Source organism: Ursus maritimus (assembly GCF_017311325.1).
Source record: "Ursus maritimus isolate PB19 chromosome X unlocalized genomic scaffold, ASM1731132v1 scaffold_X1, whole genome shotgun sequence".
Taxonomy (NCBI): domain Eukaryota; kingdom Metazoa; phylum Chordata; class Mammalia; order Carnivora; family Ursidae; genus Ursus; species Ursus maritimus.
In genome coordinates this window covers 72,532,873-72,553,370 of record NW_024423319.1, presented here as the reverse complement: position 1 = coordinate 72,553,370, position 20,498 = coordinate 72,532,873, and the positions used below count along the sequence as shown (strand labels likewise).

The 20,498-nt window shown below is 52.1% G+C and overlaps 2 protein-coding genes and 1 long non-coding RNA gene across 4 annotated transcripts in view; 1 reads left to right on the top strand and 2 right to left on the bottom strand.

Moving 5' to 3' along the window:
* The window catches only part of DLG3 (discs large MAGUK scaffold protein 3), a 52,574-nt gene extending 51,325 nt beyond the window's left edge, over nt 1-1,249 (bottom strand). The window contains 1 exon segment of the mRNA XM_040630762.1: nt 893-1,249. Coding sequence (XP_040486696.1) covers nt 893-1,249 — 357 coding nt within the window.
* A 9,372-nt stretch (nt 1,250-10,621) lies between these two features.
* On the top strand, nt 10,622-15,172 carry LOC121102867. 2 transcript variants are annotated; one of them, XR_005834970.1, is made up of 5 exons: nt 10,622-10,707; nt 11,124-11,247; nt 11,954-12,144; nt 13,086-13,321; nt 14,577-15,172. It is a non-coding gene; the product is annotated as an uncharacterized LOC121102867 (long non-coding RNA). The 2 variants fall into 2 exon arrangements; XR_005834968.1 differs by lacking the exon at nt 10,622-10,707 and having other exon boundaries at nt 10,804-11,247.
* Nucleotides 12,204-20,498, bottom strand: part of GDPD2 (glycerophosphodiester phosphodiesterase domain containing 2) — a 10,388-nt gene continuing 2,093 nt past the window's right edge. The window contains exons 8-15 of the mRNA XM_040630742.1: nt 18,164-18,246; nt 17,916-18,066; nt 15,575-15,796; nt 15,228-15,376; nt 13,477-13,624; nt 13,254-13,336; nt 12,969-12,997; nt 12,204-12,871 (exon numbers count right to left, since the gene is read on the bottom strand). Coding sequence (XP_040486676.1) covers nt 12,819-12,871; nt 12,969-12,997; nt 13,254-13,336; nt 13,477-13,624; nt 15,228-15,376; nt 15,575-15,796; nt 17,916-18,066; nt 18,164-18,246 — 918 coding nt within the window. The 3' untranslated portion in view covers nt 12,204-12,818. The remainder of the gene's footprint in view (nt 12,872-12,968; nt 12,998-13,253; nt 13,337-13,476; nt 13,625-15,227; nt 15,377-15,574; nt 15,797-17,915; nt 18,067-18,163; nt 18,247-20,498) is intronic.

The following is a 20,498-nucleotide window of genomic DNA, read 5'->3' as shown; positions in this document are numbered from 1 at the left end:
CCCCCCCCCCAGCACACACACACACTTCAGAGCTGCTTGGACAAAAGAGTCTGTCCTTCTCAGCAGCCTCTCAGCCTTGCTTGGGACGTGTCTCTTGCCTCCTCCCCCTCCCCTCCCTTGCCTGTCAAGCGCCTCTCACCAGGGACACCGCACACACACACACACACACACACACACAGAGGCACACACATGCACACACTTGAGCCACATGTTCACACATATATACATGTAGCCACACACACAGGCGAACACAGCTCTCCCTGCAGCCTCATCTACAGAGACACCTCCACATTCAGAGAGACGTCCCCACATGTCCATGTGCACATTCACACACAAAGGGACTGGGACGGAAAGGGACTCATGGCATTGAGGGATGAAGCTCAGCCAGCCGGGCACATGGGCCCCCTCGACAGAGATTCACAGGAGCTCCACTGCCTTCCTCCACACACCTTAACATACATCCACACACACACACATATGTCCCCCCTACGCAGAGCACCATGCCCCCTCCTCCCCTCCTGTGGAGACACACACCACACACAGCCCCCGCAGAACCTCCCGCCCCCTGCCAGACACAGAGACGCTGCTAAACCCCCGCACTGAGACAAACCCAGTTCCCCCCACAGGAAAATGTGCCCCTCCGCCATACCTTCACCTCCTGACACACACAGCTCCTCCCAATCCCCTCCAAATGGAGACCCCCAAACAGACACACACAGAGAAGCATACATTTCCAACCGCCTCTCTTGGCCCAGGTGAAATGCTAGGGCTCAGGTTCCACTGGCTGGAAGCCTCCAGGAACCCCTGCTGCACCCCCCCAGGCCTCTAAGCCCCCAGTCTCCAGCCCCCCTGGGGTGCCCCGCCGTCCCCCCCCCCCACTGCTGGTCCATACCTGCTCATACCAGTCCCGGTTGGTACAGGTGCACTCAGGCCACCAGCTGGGGCCACTGCCGTTGAGTTTGGGGGTGCTCTTGCCCGGGACTGGCTTAGGGGGCACTGGCCCCACATCCCGGCCGGTGGGGATGAGCTTGGCCTTGGTGCGGGGGGTGGGGGTAGCCCCCGCCTGTGAGGGCAGGGTCTGCGAGCTGTAGCCCCCATAGCCCGCGCTGGCTCCATTGCCCCCACCTGGCCCATAGGGGTCGGGCACCTGCCAGTCCCCATAGCCAGGAGGCTCGAGGCGCCGAAGGGCAGCCAGGCGGGTCACCTCATAGCACTCGGGGCACTTACAGCAGTGCTGGTGCTTGTGCATGGCACTGCCCCCCGCCGCCCGGACCCCCCAGCCCACGCCGGTTTCCACACCGCCGCCGCCGCTGGGCTCCCGGGCACACTCACACTGCTCGGACCAGGAAGGGGGGGGCACCCGTGGGGGCGCCCGGGCGGAGCGGGGCCTGGGGCCGGGCGGGCGTCCCGGGGCTTCTGCCCCTACGCTGCCCCGCACCCACGGCTCCCCCTCCAGCACTGGCGGCTCCGTGTCGCCCGTCGTGGCTCCTGGGCCGAGGCCCAGCGGCAAAGAAGAAGCGGGAGCCTGGGCAGAGGCTGGGTGCTGAGAGGACCGCTCCTGCACTGGTCCCCAGGATGGATCTGAGTGGAGTCAAGAGCATCTCTCCCTGGCTCCCTTCTCAGTTGATTCCAGCCAATCAGCGTGCAGAGTCAGGCAGCGGCAGCGGCAGCGGCAGGAATGCTAAACAGCGGCTCCTTAAAGGAACAGAGGCAGTGGCGCCCCCAGGCTCAGCCCCAGCTCCCCAGATATCTGGGGTACCGCCAACCCTAAAGCGGGGACGGGGGATTTGGGCCACGGGTGAGCTCGGCCCCCGATCTAGTGCCCCCACATCTCCAATTTCAGCCTGTCCTCCTCCCACTCCGCCCCACCCCACTTCCAAGAGGGAGTTGCAGGGAGATGCTCAATGGGTCCCTGGGCTTGCTGTGAGCTGGGGCTAGCAGAAGTAAAGACTTGAAGCAGCAGAACGGACCAAAGGGACGTTGGAACAGGGCAGGGAAGGTGATCTTTCTTAACAGGGGACCGAGGAAGGGGGCAGCATATGTGGCTACTCTCCTGTCAGTGCCTCCTCCTCAGGACTATTGTTCTTTCAACCTCTAGGCCTGAAATGACCGCAATCTCACACTTGACCTGCTTCCATCACAGTGAGGGACTCAAGCCTAGAACAGGAGGAAAGGAGAGCTCTAAGCTCTTGTCCCTGGCCCACGGGCTCCTGTCCTTCTCCCCACTCCTGCACTGTTATGATGGGAGAAAGAGCTTCAGGATGCCAAAAGGAGAGAGAGCCCAGGGCAGAAGGAAAGGTAAGAAGAGATCTGCAGTGAGAGAAACCATCCCAGGGGACCCGGAGAAGAACTTGGGAATATTTGTCCAAGGACATCTCTTTAGCCTCCCTGGCTCAGCCTGTTGGGGGACAGAGGCAGGATGGCATGCAGGGGAGACTATCTTCTTTGCTGTTCTTATTTTGTCCTTAGCCACCAATTATCGAGTCTTTACAAAGTCCTACGTGCTTTACATGCAAACAAAACCCCTACCAAGGTGCTACTAGGCTTATCTTAATTTTACCAGTCGAGAAATCGAGGCTTGGAGATATTAATACAGCTGGAAGGGACAGAATGAGGATGCAGATCCCGGCTATGTCCATGCTCTGAACCACCCTGGTACCATAGGCCCATTCTAAGTTCTCCTGTAGAATGTAGATCTCAGTTCAATTCAATGAACGTTCCTGCACACCTACTCTATGCAAGACCTTGACCTAGGACCTAGGGATATGGAAATTTATTCTTAACAAACATTCATCTAGCACTTGCTATGTGTGGACACTGTTCTAGGATTTGGGGATATAGCAACAAACAGAACGACGTTTTATCAGGTTGAGGGAAGTATAGAAACCTCACCCCCCCCTTTAAATATCTTTACTGTGTCCCATATTTAGTATAGTATTATACGGTACTGTGGGGAAAGAAAGAAAAGTCGATCAGAGAAGGAGGTGTTGGGAATGCCAGGGGAGGACACCAGGTTGTAATCATCTTTCTTCAAGTTTTTTACCTCTACATTTTAATAGGAAAATTTTCGAACGTGCGGAAAGTTGAAAAAAAGTTACAGGGAACAAACACCACCTGGATGCTTATTAACATTTTGCTACACTTGCTTTATAATGTATCAATCTTCCATGTATTCTCTCCAACTTTTTTTTTAAATGAAAATTCACAAACATACAGAAATGTTGACAGAATAGTACAATGAGCATCTATATATCTTTATCATAGACTCAGCAACTGGTATTGTCTTGTTATATTTGCTCTATTGATCGATCATGTAGCTACATTGTTTTCTGAACCATTCAAATGTAAGTTGCAGATTTCATCCCACTTTTGCCCCTAATACTTCAGCATCCATCTTATATTCTCCTACATGACCACGATATTATTATGACATCTAAGAAAATTAACAATAATTTCATATCATCCAACAGCATCTAATGTCTAGTCCATATTCAAATTTCTCCAAATCCGCCTTTTACGTTTTTAACATCAAAATCTAGTCAAGGCTCCTGCATCGCCTTTGTGTCTTTAACCACTTTTAATCTAGAACAGCCCCAATCTTAAAAATTTTTTAAAAATTTTTGACATAATTATAGATTTACAAGGAAGTTGCACAGCACAGAGAGGGCCCATGTACCCTTCACCTAGTTTCCCTCAATGATTACATCTTACGTAATTACAGTACAATATCAAAACTAGGAAATTGACATTGGTACAATGCAGGTATAATTCTGTGCCATTTTACCACATGTGGAGATTCCAATAACAACCACTGCAACAAAGATACAGAATTGTTTTGTCACCACAGGGATCTAACTCTCAGCATTTCATCAGGTCGAGGGAAGTATTGAAACCTCACCTCCCTTTAAATACCTCTACCATGTCCCATTTATAGTATAGTATTGTACAGTTGTCTTAAATATTTCCTCCACATATATCGAGCTCCACATCAGACAATGTTATATTTATTGCTTCAAGTATCAAACATAATTCAGACACCTTAAGATAAGGAAAGTCTATTGCACATACTTCCATTTTTACTCATTCAATTCTTTCTTCTTTCTTGATGTTCCAAGATTTCTTCTTTTATCATTTTCTTTCTGTTTTGAGAACTGCCTTTAACCATACTTTTAGGGTGGGTCTGCTTGTGATGTAGTCTGTCAACTTCCCTTTTTCTGAGGGTCTCTTGACTTCCCCCTCATTTCCAAAAGGTATTTTACTAGGTAAAGCATTCAGGGTTGGCAGTTCTTTTCTTTCAGTGCTTAAAATATGTTGTGCCACTTTCTTCTGGCCTTCATGGTTTCTGATGAGAAATCCACCCACACTTGAATTGTTTTTCCTCTGTAGGTAAGGTGTTGTTTCTTTTGTGCTGTTTTCAAGATTTTCTCTGTCTTGTTTTTCAAAAGTTTGGTTATGACGTATCTTGGCATGGGTTTCTTTGAGTTTATCCTGTTTGGGTTTTGTTCAGCTTCTTGAATTTGTAGGTTTTATCTTTTGCCAAATTTGGGAAATCTTCAGTCATTATTTCTGGACGGCTTTTTCAGCCTCACCTTCTTTCTCTTCTCATTCTGGTACTCCAGTGATGTGCATGTTAGGTCTTAGGGGATAGTCACCACATGTCTCTGAAACACTGTTCATTTTTTAAAAATTCTATTTTCCCATTGTTGTTCAGATTGGGTAATTTCTTTTGTTTTTAAAGATTTATTTATTTATCAGAGAGAGAGAGAGAGCACAGGGGAGGGGCAGAAGGAGAGAGAGAGAGAATCTCAGTCAGACTCCCCACCAAGCACAGAGCCCACCATGGGGCACAATCTCATGACCTCGACCTTGAGATCACAACCTGAACTGAAATCAAGAGTCAGACGCTTAGCTGACTGAGTCACCCAGGTACCACCAGACTGGGTTATTTCTTTTTTTTTTTTTTAAGATTTTATTTATTTATTCAACAGAGATAGAGACAGCCAGCGAGAGAGGGAACACAAGCAGGGGGAGTGGGAGAGGAAGAAGCAGGCTCACAGCGGAGGAGCCTGACGTGGGGCTCGATCCCATAATGCCAGGATCACGCCCTGAGCTGAAGGCAGACGCTTAACCGCTGTGCCACCCAGGTGCCCCCAGATTGGGTAATTTTTAATGTTCTATTTTCAAGCTCACTGGTTCTCTCCTCTGTCCTCCCCATCCTGTTGATAAGTCCACACACTGAGTTTTTTAGTTTGGTTTTTGTATTCTTTGATTCTGAAATTTCTATGTGATTCTTGATTGTATCTCCTATTTCTTTGCCAAGACTTTTTTTTTAAAATTTGTTTCAACCTTGTTTGTAATTGCTCACTGAAGCATTTTTTATGTTGACTGTTCTAGAATCCTTGTCAGATCACTGAAAGCTCTCTGTCACGTTGGTGTTGGTGCCTGAGGATTATTTCTCATTCAAGTTGAGGCTGTCCTGGTTCCTGGTATGATAAGTGATTTTTTTTTATTACATCCTACACATTTTTGGATATTATGTTATGAGACTCTGGATCTTATTTAAACCTATTTAGCTGGTCTCCTCTGAGACTGCTCTGGCAGGGGAAGGGCTGGGGCAGTGCCAGGTGGGGTTAGAAGTCCAGATTCTCTTACTTGGCCTTCACTGACACCCAAGGTGGGGATGGTCTCCACATTACTGCTGGGAAGGGGTGTAGAATTACAGATCCCTACTGATACCACCTGAGCTAGGAAGGGGTATGAGTGCCTCTTTACTCTTCCCCATGTAGCCCCCACGAGACCCCCAGGAGGAGTGATGGGAAGAGGGACCTCTTTACTTTTGGGTGGTAGTGAAAGTCCTTGACTCTCCACTAAGTCTCCTCTTACAACCCCCTCCCCAAGCAGGGAGAGGCAGGGGACCTATTTGCTGCTGGTAGGGGTGGAAATCCGGGCTTCCCCTGCTGCTGGGCAGGGGTGGGAGTTCCAGTTCCCCACTAGATGTCCACTGATACCTCTCTGGCTGGGAGGAGTTGAAGTGCCTCTTTCCTGCTCCCCAGGTGGCTTCCACTGACCATGGGTGGGGGCTACAGGTAGGGGCAAAAATGGTAGAGCAGTGAACTGGGAGGGGAGGAGAGGGAGAGCAGCAGCAAAGTCCTGAGTCTCCACTAGGCCTCCTCTGACACTCTGATATCATCCAGCAGGGAGAGGAAGCCATGTTACCCTGTGGGGATGGAAGTCCAGGCTCCCTATTCAGCCTTTTCTGACACCACCCCAGAGCATGTTGGTGTTGGGGGAGCCTGGTGAGAGTAGAAGTCTGGGTTTCTACTTGGCCTTTACTGGCATGGGCGGGGCTGTGGTTCTTTTCTGTGATGTTTGGTTATAGCAGAGTGGTTCTTGTTTAAGCCTTTTCTGTCTGGCTAAGCTGCCCGTTTCCTGGTCTTTTGGCTAGAGAGAGCAGGCATTTATTGGGGCTTTCTTTGGTCTGTGCCCATTGGCACGTCCAGCCTGCTGGTTTCTCCAGCACCAGTCTGGGATATATGAGGCAACGAGAAACCTAGGGACCTCGGTGACTTGAGTTCAGGTCACCGGGGTGCCTTATAAGTCTGTTCTTTTCTCCTTCTTTCAGAGTCCTCTTATGTTTGATTTATATATAATGCCCAGGATTTTAGTTGTAGCTACAGGAGGAATAGGGAGAAGTTTATCTACTCAAATTGGGTCCAGAACTAGAAGTCTCTCACCTTTTGTTTTTAATTAATGACATTGATGTTTTGAAGAGTACGAGTCACTTATTTTGCAGATTATCCTACCTTCTGGATTTCTTTTTTTTCTTTCCACATGGTGTCGTTTACTTCATTCCTCTATACCCTGTTTTTATTGGAAACTGGAAAATAGAATAGAGGCTGTGTTAAATAGGTTGGTCAGGGTAGGCCTCACTGAGAAGGTGACATTTGAGCAAAGGCTTGAGGGAAGTGAGGAAGTGAGCCATACCGAAGAGTAGAGCTAGGGAGGGAACAGCCAGTGCAGAGGTCCTGGGGAAGGAGTACGCGTGGCTTGTTCAAGGAACAGCAAGGAGGACTAAGTGGCCAGAGCAGAATGAGGTAGGGGAAGAGTACCAGGAGATGAGATCAGAGATTTCATAGGGAATCAGATTGTATAGGGCCTGTAGGCCATTATAAGGATTTTTGGCTTTACCCTGAGAGACATGGGGAGCCATTGGAGGGTTTTGAGAACTCACATGATCTGACTTGGGTTTAGCAAGCTCACTCTGGCCTTTGTGGGGAGAAGAGGCCATAGAGGACAAGGATGGAAGCAGTGAGACCAGTTAGGACACTTCTGCAGTGATTCAGGTGAAAGATGATGGTGGTGTGGACCAGGGCGGTTGTGCTGGAAGCGACGAGAACTGGCTGGATTCTGGACGTGTGGGTATCCTCCACTTTCCAAAAGTTTGCATTACACCACTTTGCTTTTAAGAAAGACCAGCATCAGTACCTGTTTTCGCCAACTGAAAGAAATCCAAAAAGGATTTTTGCTTTTATTTAAAAAAAAAAAAAAGGTAAAAAAAAAAGTGAAAATAGCATTCAGCATTTGTTTCGCAGCAAGCAGTTATAGAGACAGCAAGGCCCAGGCACAGCAGCGAGAGCAGCCTGGCCAAGCTCCTTCCTGGGGAATTGCACTCAGCAGCTCAGCTTCAAGTCACCATAGCTTTGAACTGTGTCTGTGAGCATCTGTGCTTTATCTCCATTTATTTTGTGCATTCGTTAGCAAGATGTGCCCTCAGGTATCAGAAAAGCCTAAGAGAGGTTATTTTTTGGGTCTGGGAACACTCAAAAATTTTTCCATACGCATTAATGGTAATTGCTTTTTTGCCGTTTCAGCTTATGAAAGGTTTCAGAGGAACCCATATTTTGAAGAGAGAGTCACTAGGATTTGCTGACGGAATGGATATGAGGTGTGGTTCCAAGGCTTTTTGGCCAGAGCCACTGGAAAGGTGAAACTGCTATTGACTGAGATGAGGACAGCCTTAGGAGTGGCCATTCTTTGGGGGGTGGGGGTGGGGGAGATCAGATGTGCAGATTTGGACATGTTGAGTTTGAGGTGTCTATTAGACATCCAGATGGAGATGAATAGTAAACACTGGAAATAGCCCTGTCACTGAGGTGCTCAAAGTTAGAGAAATGGAAATGTGGAAGCAGATCATCACAGTCCCGTGAGAAGGGCCATTTCCGAGGGGTGTACAGAAAAGGAAGGTATTGACTCTCCTTGTGGGGGGAGGACTTAAGAAGAGTTTCACAAAGGAGATGACATTTTTAGTTTGGACCTGAAGGGTGATTAGGTGTTCATTAGGTAGTGAAAAGAGAGAGGTGTCTTGCCTTCTGTATTCTTAGACCCTGGCACACACTGGTTGCTCAGTCATACCCAACACAGTCACTAGTCGTGTGACCTTGAACATGCTCTGAGCTTTAGTCTCTTTACTTGTGAAACGGAAATAATCATAGGGTTTTGGTGAGGGCTAAGGGTAAAACATTTCACATCTTCCCTGGTACACAACAGGTTAGGGTTAGTTATTATTGTTGAATGAACAAATGAATTAATATGTTTCTTTATGACCAAGTCTAGGCTAGGCTGGTAACACAGGAGCTTGAAGTCTTTTACATGCTCAGCAGTTTGACAATATTGACAAAAAGAGTGCTAGACTCTTTTGTCCCACATCCTAAAAGTGGCTCAGGAAAAAAGTCCCCTATAGCCTGGGCCCTCTGAACTGCTCTGATTGAGGCATACACATTGCGAAGCCTGGAGAGAATGCAGAGGGTCAAACATGCCTTCCCCGTGCCCCATCCTTACTGACTGATTCTCGCTCTTGTTCTCGCTCACTCTCGCGCCCTCTTTCCCTCCCCCCCCTTTCATCTTTTCATTTTTAATGAATATGAGTAAAATCCCTTTAGAATCATAGTGAGCTTCTCCCCACTCATTCCAGAGAGACTTAGACTGGACTGGGTTAGGAGGGCTGGGAGGACCTGGTCAACCCTGAGACGCTTTGACATTTGGCACCCCCTCGCAAGTGCTTGAGCTCCAGCCCGAGGCACCAGGGAGACAGGCGCCCCCTACAGGTCCAAAGCAGGCCCGCGCCCCTGCAGGCGGCTGTGGTTGCTAGGCAACCGGAGGCCTGCGCAGAGACTGAAGCCCCTTGAGGAGGAGTAGGCAAGGGGATCTGGGAGGAGGAAAGAGACCGTTTCTCATCCCACCCACCGTCTCTCTGGTGCCGCAGCAAAATGACCCCTTTGGGGCAGGTGCTGTCTGATAATCTGGGCTCATTCTTGAAGGTGGAGCTGTGTACAAAGTAGATTTTGTGTGTGGAGAAACAATCAGCCTTGCCCCAAAGCCCTCTGGTCTCACCTGGGAGCTGGAGATCTGGGTCGCTTGAAGGCAGAAGTTTCTGGTTTACAAGTTAGCGGGCATTGTTGTGGGTGTGCATCCTTGGTGAATGGCAATTCTAGCAAATTGGGTGTGGGTGGGAATAATTTTGGTGAGTAGTCCAGTAAAGTATCAAGATTTCCCCACCATTCCCAATGTATGGATTAGGGAATTTCTACTTTATTTTTTTTAAATATTGTTTTTATTTATTTGAAAGAGAGAGCGAGCATGGGGGGGGGGCAGAGGGAGAAGGAGAAGCAGACTCCCCGCTGAGCAGGGAGCCAGACCCCGGCTGGGTCCCAGGAGCTGGATCCCAGGACCCTGAGATCAGGACCTGAGCCAAAGGCAGACACTTAATGGACTGAGCCACCCAGGCACCCTGGGAATTCCTACGTTAGCCCATTGAAATAAAAAGTCTCTGTAGAAATAGTATGTAAAAAATCATTCATATCTTGGTGGAGCCAAGTTTCTCCATGGCTTTCCCAAATTAGGTTTGTCCATGGAGCTGGGAGAGATCCTGAGGTCTGTTGACCCCTGTGTGTAGGGACCGATCCCAACAAGATGGAAAGAAAAAGAATCGACAAGCGGTAAACACAGAATTCAGCTTGTTTTCTAGTGCTGTGTCTAGTTTGGGACTAGCAAATTCTCCGCTCCATGCCCCCTCTCTTAGGACCATGATGAAACACCCCATCCTTATGAGGGCCTTTGGGGACCATAAATCCACAGCTTTTCTTCCTAGTAACCTAGTATTCTAGCCCAAGAGTAGGTCCAGGCAGGCCAAGGCTATAGCCACAATCACTGTTCTACTTGGGACTAGTGTCTTCAGTCTCAGCTAGTACAACAGGACGTTCATTGTGGCAGAGCCCCGAGGCACGGCAAACTGAGGGGAGAGCTGTGCCCGGGAGTCTTGTCGTGGGCCTTCCCTCTAGAGTTCCAAGGTAGAGATATTGAGCTGAGGTACTGATAGCCAGAGAGGTACTGGTTCAGCCACTGCCTCAGTTCACAACATCTCCACCCGGCATGGTGAAAAGAGGGAGGCTCCTTGCTCCCTGTGCTTCCAAAATGAACTGGGTCGGGGCTGTGCCTCAGCTCTATTAATAGCCCCCTAGCCCAGCCTGCTAGCCCCAAACCCGGATGCCAGGAGCTGTGAGTCAGCAGCTAAAAATAACGGAGAGCAACTGCACCCCAACCCCAATGAGCAGCTCCCTGAGGCCCTCCACCCTCGTCAGTCCCACTCTCCAGTCCAGGGCCTCATAGAAGTTAAGTGTGCCATAGCTGTCCAGTCCTCCTGGGAAGACGGTAAGGACAGGCAGTGGCAGGCTCAGGACGAGGACTCAAGGGCCTGGGACTAGATCCTGGCATTCTGGCCAGGAGTCTGGACTCTGAGGTTACAGGACTGCAGCTGAGAGCCTGGGAGCTGAGAAGTTGAGGCCACGGTGGCTGGACAGCCTGGAGATTGTCAGGATTGGGTCGTTAGGGGAGGGGAGGAAGAGGTTCCTGGGCTGCGAGGCTGGACGCCTGGGAGGGGACAGAAAAGGAGGGGTGCGGGGTGGAGGTGCGCGCTGGGACGCGAGAGCCTGGCGGTACCTGACAGGCTGGGCGCCCCAGAGCTGAGGCCGGCAGTCGGTCAGATTGAGGGGCGGATCGGGAACAGGGAAAACTAAGGAAATGCAGCTTGAAAGGGTAGTGTGTGAAGGAGACCTGACCGCTACAAGGTGCCGTGGACGCCCGAGGAGACTGGGACCAGACAGCGGCCGCGGCGTGGCCTCCCGAAGCGCCCACCTCCTCCCCGCCCATCGCGCGCCGGCGCCCCCTCCCACCGCGCCAGCTGCAGGCCAGGTATGTTGGCTTGGACCGCGGCCTGTGTACGTAAGTGCATGTGTATGCATGGCGGGGGCAGGGCGGTGAGAAGGGAAGGGGCGGGGCCCGGGAGGAGGAGGGGGCGGGAATACAAATTCAAACTCGCTTCCGTCAATCCGGAGACCGGAAGTGGTCAGGGGTATCTTGGGAATTGTAGTTCCCGGAGGCTGCCTTTACAATCGAGTAGGGTCTTGTCCCGAGGGGCTGGTGGTGCTCCAGGTCCCAGTCTGGCGGGAGGAGGGGAATTGAGAACCGAATCTTCTGACCTCTCCAGCCTCTTAATTCGATTTCCCTTCGTGTGGAGACACGAACCGGGGTGAATGTTGGTGCGGTGGGAGACTGAAGAGTCAGCCACAGAGCCCGCTCCGGTCCCGGGTTTTGCCTCGGCCCCTCCCTCCCCCTTCTACCGGACTCCTCATCCTAGGTCAGCTCCTCACTGGTCACCTTAAGTGTTTTAGCCCAGGACCTGACGAGCAGCAAACACACTGGGGAACATGTTCCTCCAGGGGAAGGAGGGCCTGGGAACCAGACCCTGCGCGCAGCAGCTCAGAGAGGCGCAAACTTGTGGAAATCGGATTATACCCTCAGGGTCTAGAGTCAAGGACACAGGTACCCAACCGGCACGGAAAACAGGTGGCATTCATACGTCACGGTGACGACTGACGCGGCGTTCTTCTTGAGGCAGGTGACCACAAGGTGGAGCTACAACGCAACTCTGCGCAGCATGCCTCGGCCACCCAGAAGGTCCCCCGCGGTGGCTGCCCTCCTGCTTCCCCTCTTGCAGCCCTTCGTTGTCCCACAGATGGTTCTCCCACCTCCAGTCCCTGAACCTCCCCGTGATGACCCCTCAGTGTCATGTCACATAGGACCGGCATGGTAGGTGCATCCCCACCAAGCCCCCCCACCCCGCGCTGAAAAGATCAGACCACGACCAAACAGGAGTTAAATTCATTGAGTTAACAGATTAACAACATAGGAGGAGCCAACCTGTCTTGAAGAAAAGGCTGTGAACAGCAAAAAGCCACCTATAGGCACAGAATTAAATGGCTACATGGGCTCTTTAGCCCCCAGCATCTAGGCAGGAAAGCAGTTAAATTGCAGGGATCAGGAGAGACAGTGAATGGAGTGGGATTGGTGTTTCCATCGTCTTAGTTCTCCAGAAAAGGCCCTTCTGTCATCTCCTCCAGTCACTGGTCCAAGCTGGTCCATCCCTGACACACCCTGTGCCTTCTACACAAGAGCACGTGCACACAGATCTGAAACATCGCGGCAACCTCCTTCCCACTTCCTCTGTTCTAGTTTCATTTTGGGAGAAACTGCCCATGCCTCACTGTCTTCCCAACGACCTCAGGTCAAAAGCCTAAGGGGAGCCAGAATCCATGGAAGCTTGCCGCGTGCCCACCATGTGTGGAGAGGGCCCTCATAGTTCAAAACCTTCTGTTGGCAAAGTTTACGCCACCCCATCCCCACTCAGCCACTCTCCCTTCCTTGTTGTTAGTCAATCCAGACAGGCCTCAGACTCTGGTTGGTGGGGGTCCAGGGTTGGGCATTCACTCCATTATGAAATTGTTGATCCTGGTCAGCAGCACTGCTGTTTCTAAGCCTAGAGCAGGGGGTGGGGAGAGGGGAGGACATATAGGGAGTGACCGAAGGGCAGGCTAGAGGAGGAGAAAAATGAGGTGAGGGGAGAACGTTCTTACCAGTTTTCTCTCTCTCCTTCTTACATCTCCTAAAGGGAGAAAAGCTTCCCATCATGAGTTCAGCCAGCTTCAGGCATGACCTTCTGATCCCACGTTCCCCCACACTGCCTTTCCCAGGCTCAAGCCAATTTGGCGTATAAGGGAGGGTCTTGGAATCTCAAAGGAACCAAACAGACCCAACCCCACGCTCCAGGCAGCATACATGAGTGTGAATCAGCCCCGTCACTGTCACTGGGACCCTGGGGGAGAATGAAGACCCAGAAAGCTGAGACGTGAAGCACTCACCCTTGGAGGAGGAAGGTCCACAGAAGCAACAGGGTGGAGACACAGTTGGTGATGATCCACATCATTAGGTAGGTTTGAGGGGGCTGCGGGAAGAGGAAAAGGCACCTGTCGGGGGCGGGGGGCGGTGGCGGGCAGCGGGATACGTAAGGAAGAGAGGGCCAGGGTTAAGGAGAAGCAGGGCCGTGGGGAGGAAGGGGTGGGGTGACAGTCCCAGAGCCCTTACGATAATCCAGACGGGGTAACGCATCTGCTGCAGCAGTTGGCAGTCGTTGGTGGTGACCGAATCCACCCCTGCGCACCAGAGCAAGGAAAAGAGCCAGGGCTTGTTCACCACAAATAGGTTCACCGAGACATTATCCTGGTGTAGTGCCCTGTGGAGGTGGGAAACAGGAACTTCCAGGGTCATGGGGCACGAGGCACAGGACGCAGCCCCCGTCCACGCTTGAAGCTACAGTGTCGCTGCCAGGGAGCTATCAGTTCCATCTTTACATAGCAGCCCCCGACCGAGAGTGATTTTCTTTGCGTGGCTGAACTTTGCCTCCTGGTGGGTCCCACCTCCAGATCCTAGCTTTGCCATCTGTGTCTCTCTTCTTTGTCCCAGGACAGCCCTTTGGAGGGCTGAGGAACAGGTGAGCACGTCCCCGAGTCACCCCTTCCCCAGGCCGCCTGACAGCCCCAGTTCCTTCAACCAAGGCCTGGGGACCTGGCTTCTCATGCCCTTCGCCATCCAAACCTCGTCTAAGCTGACCTTGCTTCAGTTTCTCAATGTTCCTTTCGGAGTGTGGGGGCTTGCATCTGAACATGGTATCCCAGGTGGGCTTGGACCAGCTTTGAGTACAGCAAAACTCCTCCTGGCTTCTGGGCACGGGTTGGGTTAGTGTTGGCAATGTCACATGCCACCGATGACTCATTATGCACACTATTCAGTCAAAGCCCTGGCCTCTCTCTGCACATGTTCCTGCTGAATGCCAGTATCTCCTCTCTTGCCTTTGTGCAACTGAGCTTCCTTTGGACTGCAAATAGAGGTCTTTACATCTATCCCTGTTGTGTTTCCTCTTGGTACGTTTGGTCTCTCGTCTTAGTGCGCCTAGGCCTTTTGGGGCCTCGGTTTCATCACCAGTGTATTCATTACCAATTCATGTCTTTTGGAAACATGATCAGCAGTTGAGGTTGACTAGGACAAGACTAAAGCGAGGGCCAAGGCCAATGTCGTGTGTCCCTCCATGGTGACAGTTCGGGGAAAGGTCCTTGAAATACTTGCAATTACTGGGCTATCATTCAGGCCATGTTGTTTTTTTTTTTTTTTCCTCTACCTGACCGCAGGGACCTTACAAGAGACCTTGGCAACTGTGTGCTTTGCAGTCCATCCTGTTTACTGGCTGGGTCAGCTGCCGGGACCCAGCTCACATCTGGGACTCTCTCGCCTCTCTCCCCTCACCTGTCCTCTCTTGCACTTACTTACCTCTTTGGAGAAGAAGGAAAGCTAAAGTCGTCCTTGGGGCCTCCAAGGTCCTACCCAGCTTGGCTCCTGCCTACCTCCCCAGCCTCACCTTCCCCTTGCTTCGGCTGCTGTTCCTGGCCCTCTTGCAGCTCTTCTCATTGTTCATTAGCTCGTGACCGGTCACGTCTCAGCCCAGACAGCAGCTCTTTAATGACTCTTCCTAATGTAGCCCCTTGCGAGCACTCACTCCCAACCCTAACTGCTCTACTTCATGTCCCCATTTTATTACTTTCATATCACTTATCACTATCCAATACGCATGTAATTTGTTCGGTTTATTATCTGTCTCTTTCACTAGTACGCGTGCCCAAAGCCTGCAACAAAGAGTGCCTGACACACAGCGAGTGTTAAACATATTGATAAATATTTGTTGTATGCGTGAATAAATGAACAGCCTTTGGCCTCCCGGAGGTGGCTCCACCCTGCCATGAAGCTTCATGGGATCCCCTTGGCTCCTTTCCCCTGGCACTCACTTGATATCCAACAGTGGCAGGTCTTGGTAAGGGAGGTTAAGAAACTGGGGCCTCTCAGTTCTGTTGCTTCCCTGCTGTCCATATATCTGGCGCATCCTGGGTGCCCGTTGTTGGACATTGGCCCGATCTTCATCTGGTAGCCAAAGGACCTGTGGTTCAGGGAAGATAGGTGTGAAGCTGGGGAGAGCTTGGGGATTCCAGGGGCGGAGGCAGGGGCAGAGAGGTCCGACCACAGAAGGGGGTATATGAGTTGGGATGGGGCCCTGGGGGAGGTGATCACTGTGGCCTCGGGAAGGCAGGGGGGGGAGAGGGGCAAGAGGGAGCACTTGGGGTCCTGGCAGTATCACCATGGCTTGGGGCACCCTTGCACTCAGCACGGTCTCCAAGGTCTGGTTCACAAATGTGTCATGGTATGTGTGATTTCGTGGGGGGCGGCGCAAGTCAAACATGATGGAAAGGTTAAGGACTGCGGCTTCCTTCAGCAGCTCTTCCAACGTTGGTACTGTCTGGTTCTCAGCCTCCTTCCGGTCAGGGCCTGACAGCCGCTTGGCCCCCCAGAAGGGTTGCCTCTATAAGAACAGGAAAATTATTTCAAGATCAGAAGGAGCCCTTAGGCCATTCCCCCATCCTTCCCATTTTCACTCATTTCCCCCACTTGGCGCCCAGCTTCTGGGAACCTCCGAGCCAGGGTCTTTCTTTCTCCCAACTGTGGCCTTTTCCAGACCGTCTAACACCTTACTCTGTGAGCCCCCCAACTGCCTACCCTCCCAGTTTCCTAACTTCCTCTCTCCTGCTACATTTTCTCTTTGGTGTCTCAGAGACCTCTGGGGTCTTGGCCCCTTGGTTCCCTCCCGGTCCCTCAGCCCCTTTCCGTCACACCTATGTCCCCTACCCTTGGTCTGTCCACAGCTTGAATTACTTTTCCACAGCACCCTCAACTCCGTTCCTGTCCGGCCTGCTCCCCCAAGCCCCAAATTGTGATTCAACTCTATAACTGCCTCCTCCAGCCCTAGCACTGGGGGGCAGAGCACATTGTGTGGACTGTCGCTATAATCCTTTTTCACCTGCGGTGCCACTTCATCATCCTTTTTATTTTTTTTTTTTAAGTAAGCTTTATGCCCACCGTGGGGCTTGAACTCGTGATCTTGAGAGTCGCATGCTCTGACGACGGGGCCAGCCAGGTGCCCCACTTAACCATCCTTTTACTTGTTCTTGTTTTGCTCCTTCTTCCATTTCTAGTGGCTGTTCCAAACCTCTGCCACTCTCCTCTCCTCCCCTTGTAATCAACAAACGACCTTACCTCCTAGTCGCCGACATAGACAAAGTCAGCTATCTAACACCTATTAAGTATTGGCTATGTGCCAGGCGGTGTTAGAGGTACTTTCTGTGTATTAATTTATTTAATCGTCCCGATAATCCTACAAGGTAGGTACTGTTATGATGCCTATTGTACAGATGGGAAAATGAAGCCCAGAGAGACTAAGGAATGTTGCCCTGGCTCAAGCAGCTAGCAGGTGGTGAAGCCAGGACTCAAACGCAGACATCCCTTGGTCTTAATCCCTCTGACATGTCATCATACGGAGAGTTCAGTGAAAAACTAGTCAAGTTGCGAAAGAATATACGAAGTGATCCTATTTGTCCAAAGTGAAAAGTACGTGTGTGTACATGTATGTGTGTGTATATATATATATATATATATATATATATATATATGGACATATATATATATATATATATATATATATATATATATATATATATATATATATATATATATATATATATATATATATATATATATATATATATATATATATATATATATATATATATATATATATTATTACTTTTATAATCAGGAAAAGAGGAACTGAACAAATAAAGTACCTTTAGGAATATTTTCTGTCACCTACAAGACTGAAGCCTGTGCTTCTAGAAGGGGCTGGCATTCAAAGCCCTCCAAGACGAAGCCCCTGCTCGCCTTGCCAGTCTCGCATCCTACTACTCCCACGAATTTTATCTCCCAGTTGCACTGAGCAAGGAGACTTTTTGTCTCCTGGAAACACTTCTTCATACCTCTGGGCTTTGCCTCTGCTCTTCCCTCTGCCTAGAATTGTCAGTCCCTGCTTTGCCCGTCTTAAAAACCATTGTCATTTCATGTGCTGCTCAGACCTTCTCTCTTGTGAAGCCACACCTGATCGTCTCCCACGCCCACCGTGCCAAAGAGTGGCTTTGCTCTCTCTCTCCTCTCTATTTACTTATTCATTTAACAATTTTATTTATTCATTTGAGAGAGAGACAGAGGGAGGGCACGAGCAGACGGGAGGGGCAGAGGGAGAGGGAGAAGCAGATTCCCCACTGAGCAGGGAGCCCCGGCACAGGGTTCCATCCCAGGACCACCCCCCCCACCCCGGGATCATGACCTGAGCTGAAGGCGGCTGCTGCACCATCTGAACCACGCAGGCGGCCTCCGTCCTCTGTATTTCGTAAAGGTGTTGCGTTCACTCTAGTGTTGCTATTCTGATAGCCTGCTGGCTCAGCTCTGTCCTGTCCCTGGAGGGGGGGACTTGCAGGCAGACACTAGATACCTATCGCTCAGCCCAGGGCTCAGAAAATGCTTATTGGTGAATGAACTCTCCCCGCAGGTGCCTCTACAGGTGGTTGCCTCTTCTGTGAGGCTGTCTTCACCTCTAGGAACCAGGTCCCGGCATTGAGCTTCTTCAGCTCAGCGCAGGAGAAGTCGCTGCTGTGGGAGGAGGTTCGGGCTGGGAACACAGAGGCCACATCCGTGGTCCGGCTCAGGTGCTCATCATGCATGAGGAAGGGGATCCCGTCAGAGCTGGGGGCACAAGGGGGGTCAGAGGGCTGAGCTCTGGGACTGGTCATCACTTCCTGAGCTCCCCTCCTGGGTCCCTCTGTCCCCCAGCTTCTCTCACCTGACCATCACATCGGTCTCAAACACAGCAGCTCCACATTCGGCAGTCTTCCGCAGGGACATCAGGGTGTTCTCGGGGGCCAGCTGGGCAAGGGGATTGAGAAGGGGGTAGCAGAGAAGGGCAGGAGCCCGGAGACCCACAGGCCTGATCGCCGCAGCCTGGAGGAGCAGACCCTCCCCACCCTGCCAGCCTTCCACCCAACACTCACCATGGGGGCCCCTCGGTGTCCCACCAGACCAGGCTTGGGGGGTAAATCTCTGGGTTCCATGATGCAGGGTGAGGAGATGCATAGTGGGGCCAGGTAGACGGCCAGGGAAACTCCAAAAAATAGGAACAGGAGCAGAGTCTTGGGACCTGTGGGAGGTGGGGGACAGGCTATGGAGAAAGGGCAGTGGGTGAGCTCTGGGGGAGACAGAAAGCAGAGTGCAGGTGCAGTAAAACAGGCAGCAGGAGGCAGCAGCGTCGATGGCCAGTGGGGGTATATGTCGGGGAGTGGAGTTGGCACCTCTTCGATGGATACGGTAGAAGGTATCAGCCACAGGCCAGGCCAGGAGGGTGATGCCAGCGACTGCTCCGATATGAAGGAATGGGGCTGTGGCCTGTGGATAAGAGCTGGTGAGGAGGGCTCTTCTCTCTAGTGCCCCTCCCCTTCCCCCTCCTAGGACTTGAGTCCAGAGCTACTTGCAGCCCTGGGCACCAGGGGGTTGGACTCAGGCCAAGGCTCCCTCCTAGGCACCGGAGATCAGTCACTCACCTGCAGTGACAGGCGTAAGCCTACGCCATTCCTGCTGCCACTGGACGTCCAGTCCCACGAGGCCAGCGGCCACAAGAAGCATAATGAGCAACAGCAGCATCTGGGGGACAGGGGATGAATGCGGCCTTCTTTGTCAGCCCGGGCTCAGTGCTCCCTGGACTGCCTCCCTCCCCGCTCTAGGAAAACAGGACCACTTCTTTCCCCCTGACTCATCCACGTTTCTTCGTTCACTCAGCTCCTGAGCTTGAGTGCACGGGTAGAGTACTGAGGTACTTGGCAAAGAACTGCTGGGCCTAGCGCCGGGCCCAGCGGCCCCCCTGCTCGCCCCCACCCCCATCCCCACTCTACCTTGTGGACACTGTGCAGGTGCAGAGGCTGGCCACAGAGCCGCAGCAGCAGGGCCAGGAGCTGGAGGCAGAGGGTGGTGGCGGTAATGAGCACCCCGGTCACTGAGCGGGGCTTCCCAGGCTCACGCCTCCCTCCTACCCTCCCCTTGGAGGCCAGGGGGTGAAGCTGAGCAGGAAGGGAGCACTGGGGTGGGGGTTAGGTGGGCCGCTCCCTGACCCACCAATAGCAGGGATGCATATGTGACAAGGAGAGAGATGACCAGCAAAAATGCCAGGGACCAGTCCATCCAGTGTCCCCAGTGGTGGAACAGGAACCTGTGGGAAGGGAGACAAGAGTGTGTGAGTCGGGGGAGGACTGTTAATAGTGGCCTGAGGGGAGTTGGGGTGGGTGGGTCCAGAAGGATGACCAGAAGGGAGTGAGGGGAAGCCCTTCATGGGGCCAGGGGCCCCAAGGGCTGGGGTGGGGGGCGGGGTGGAGGGGACTCCGTGGAGGAATTTTCTAAGGAGGTTGAGTAGCAGGACAGCGGGGCAGGGCTGGGGATGACTGAACACCCAGGGGTCCCAAGGTGGGGCATAGATTAACACGGATGCTGAGGAAGGAGGGGGTCCATGACACACTCATTGAAGTTGTGCAGGTCATTGAGAAGGATGAGCCCGATGTACAGCCAGCCCAGGGAGAGAAGAAAGGTGAGGAAGAGCAGGCCAAACCAGATACAGTCGCACTGCAAAGGGGCAGGAGAGAAGCTCACAGCCGATCCCCACTTCCAGCTTAGAGTCCCCAACGGATGGCAGCTCAATGGGGCTCCCTGCCAGGCGTTGGGCTGCTCTGCAGAGAGAGATTTTCTTCCTGGGGAGAGAAAGCCCCTTCCCCCCAGCTGCCTCTGAGCACACTTGGCCTCCTTATCCCCTCCAGGCGGCCTCTGCCTTGGACTTCCGGTCCCCCCCCATCCCTACTCCACCTTGCTGGTTTGCATCCTCTCTTTGGGGCATTTCCTCCAGTGGCAGCTATACAGGCAGTGGAGGCAGCGGGCCCAGACGGAGCAGCAGCCGGGGGACTCGGCCATGGTGAGGGCCTGGGAGAAGGGACACTCAGCCATCAGGGACCCTGGCAGAAGGCGGATCCCAGCCTCCCTCCCAGTGCATCTGAGGAGCTCGAGGGAGGAGCAGAGGCCTAGGCCGCTGCTCAGCAACGGCGGGTCATGGGGCTGCCCGAAGTGCCAGATTGGATGAGGAC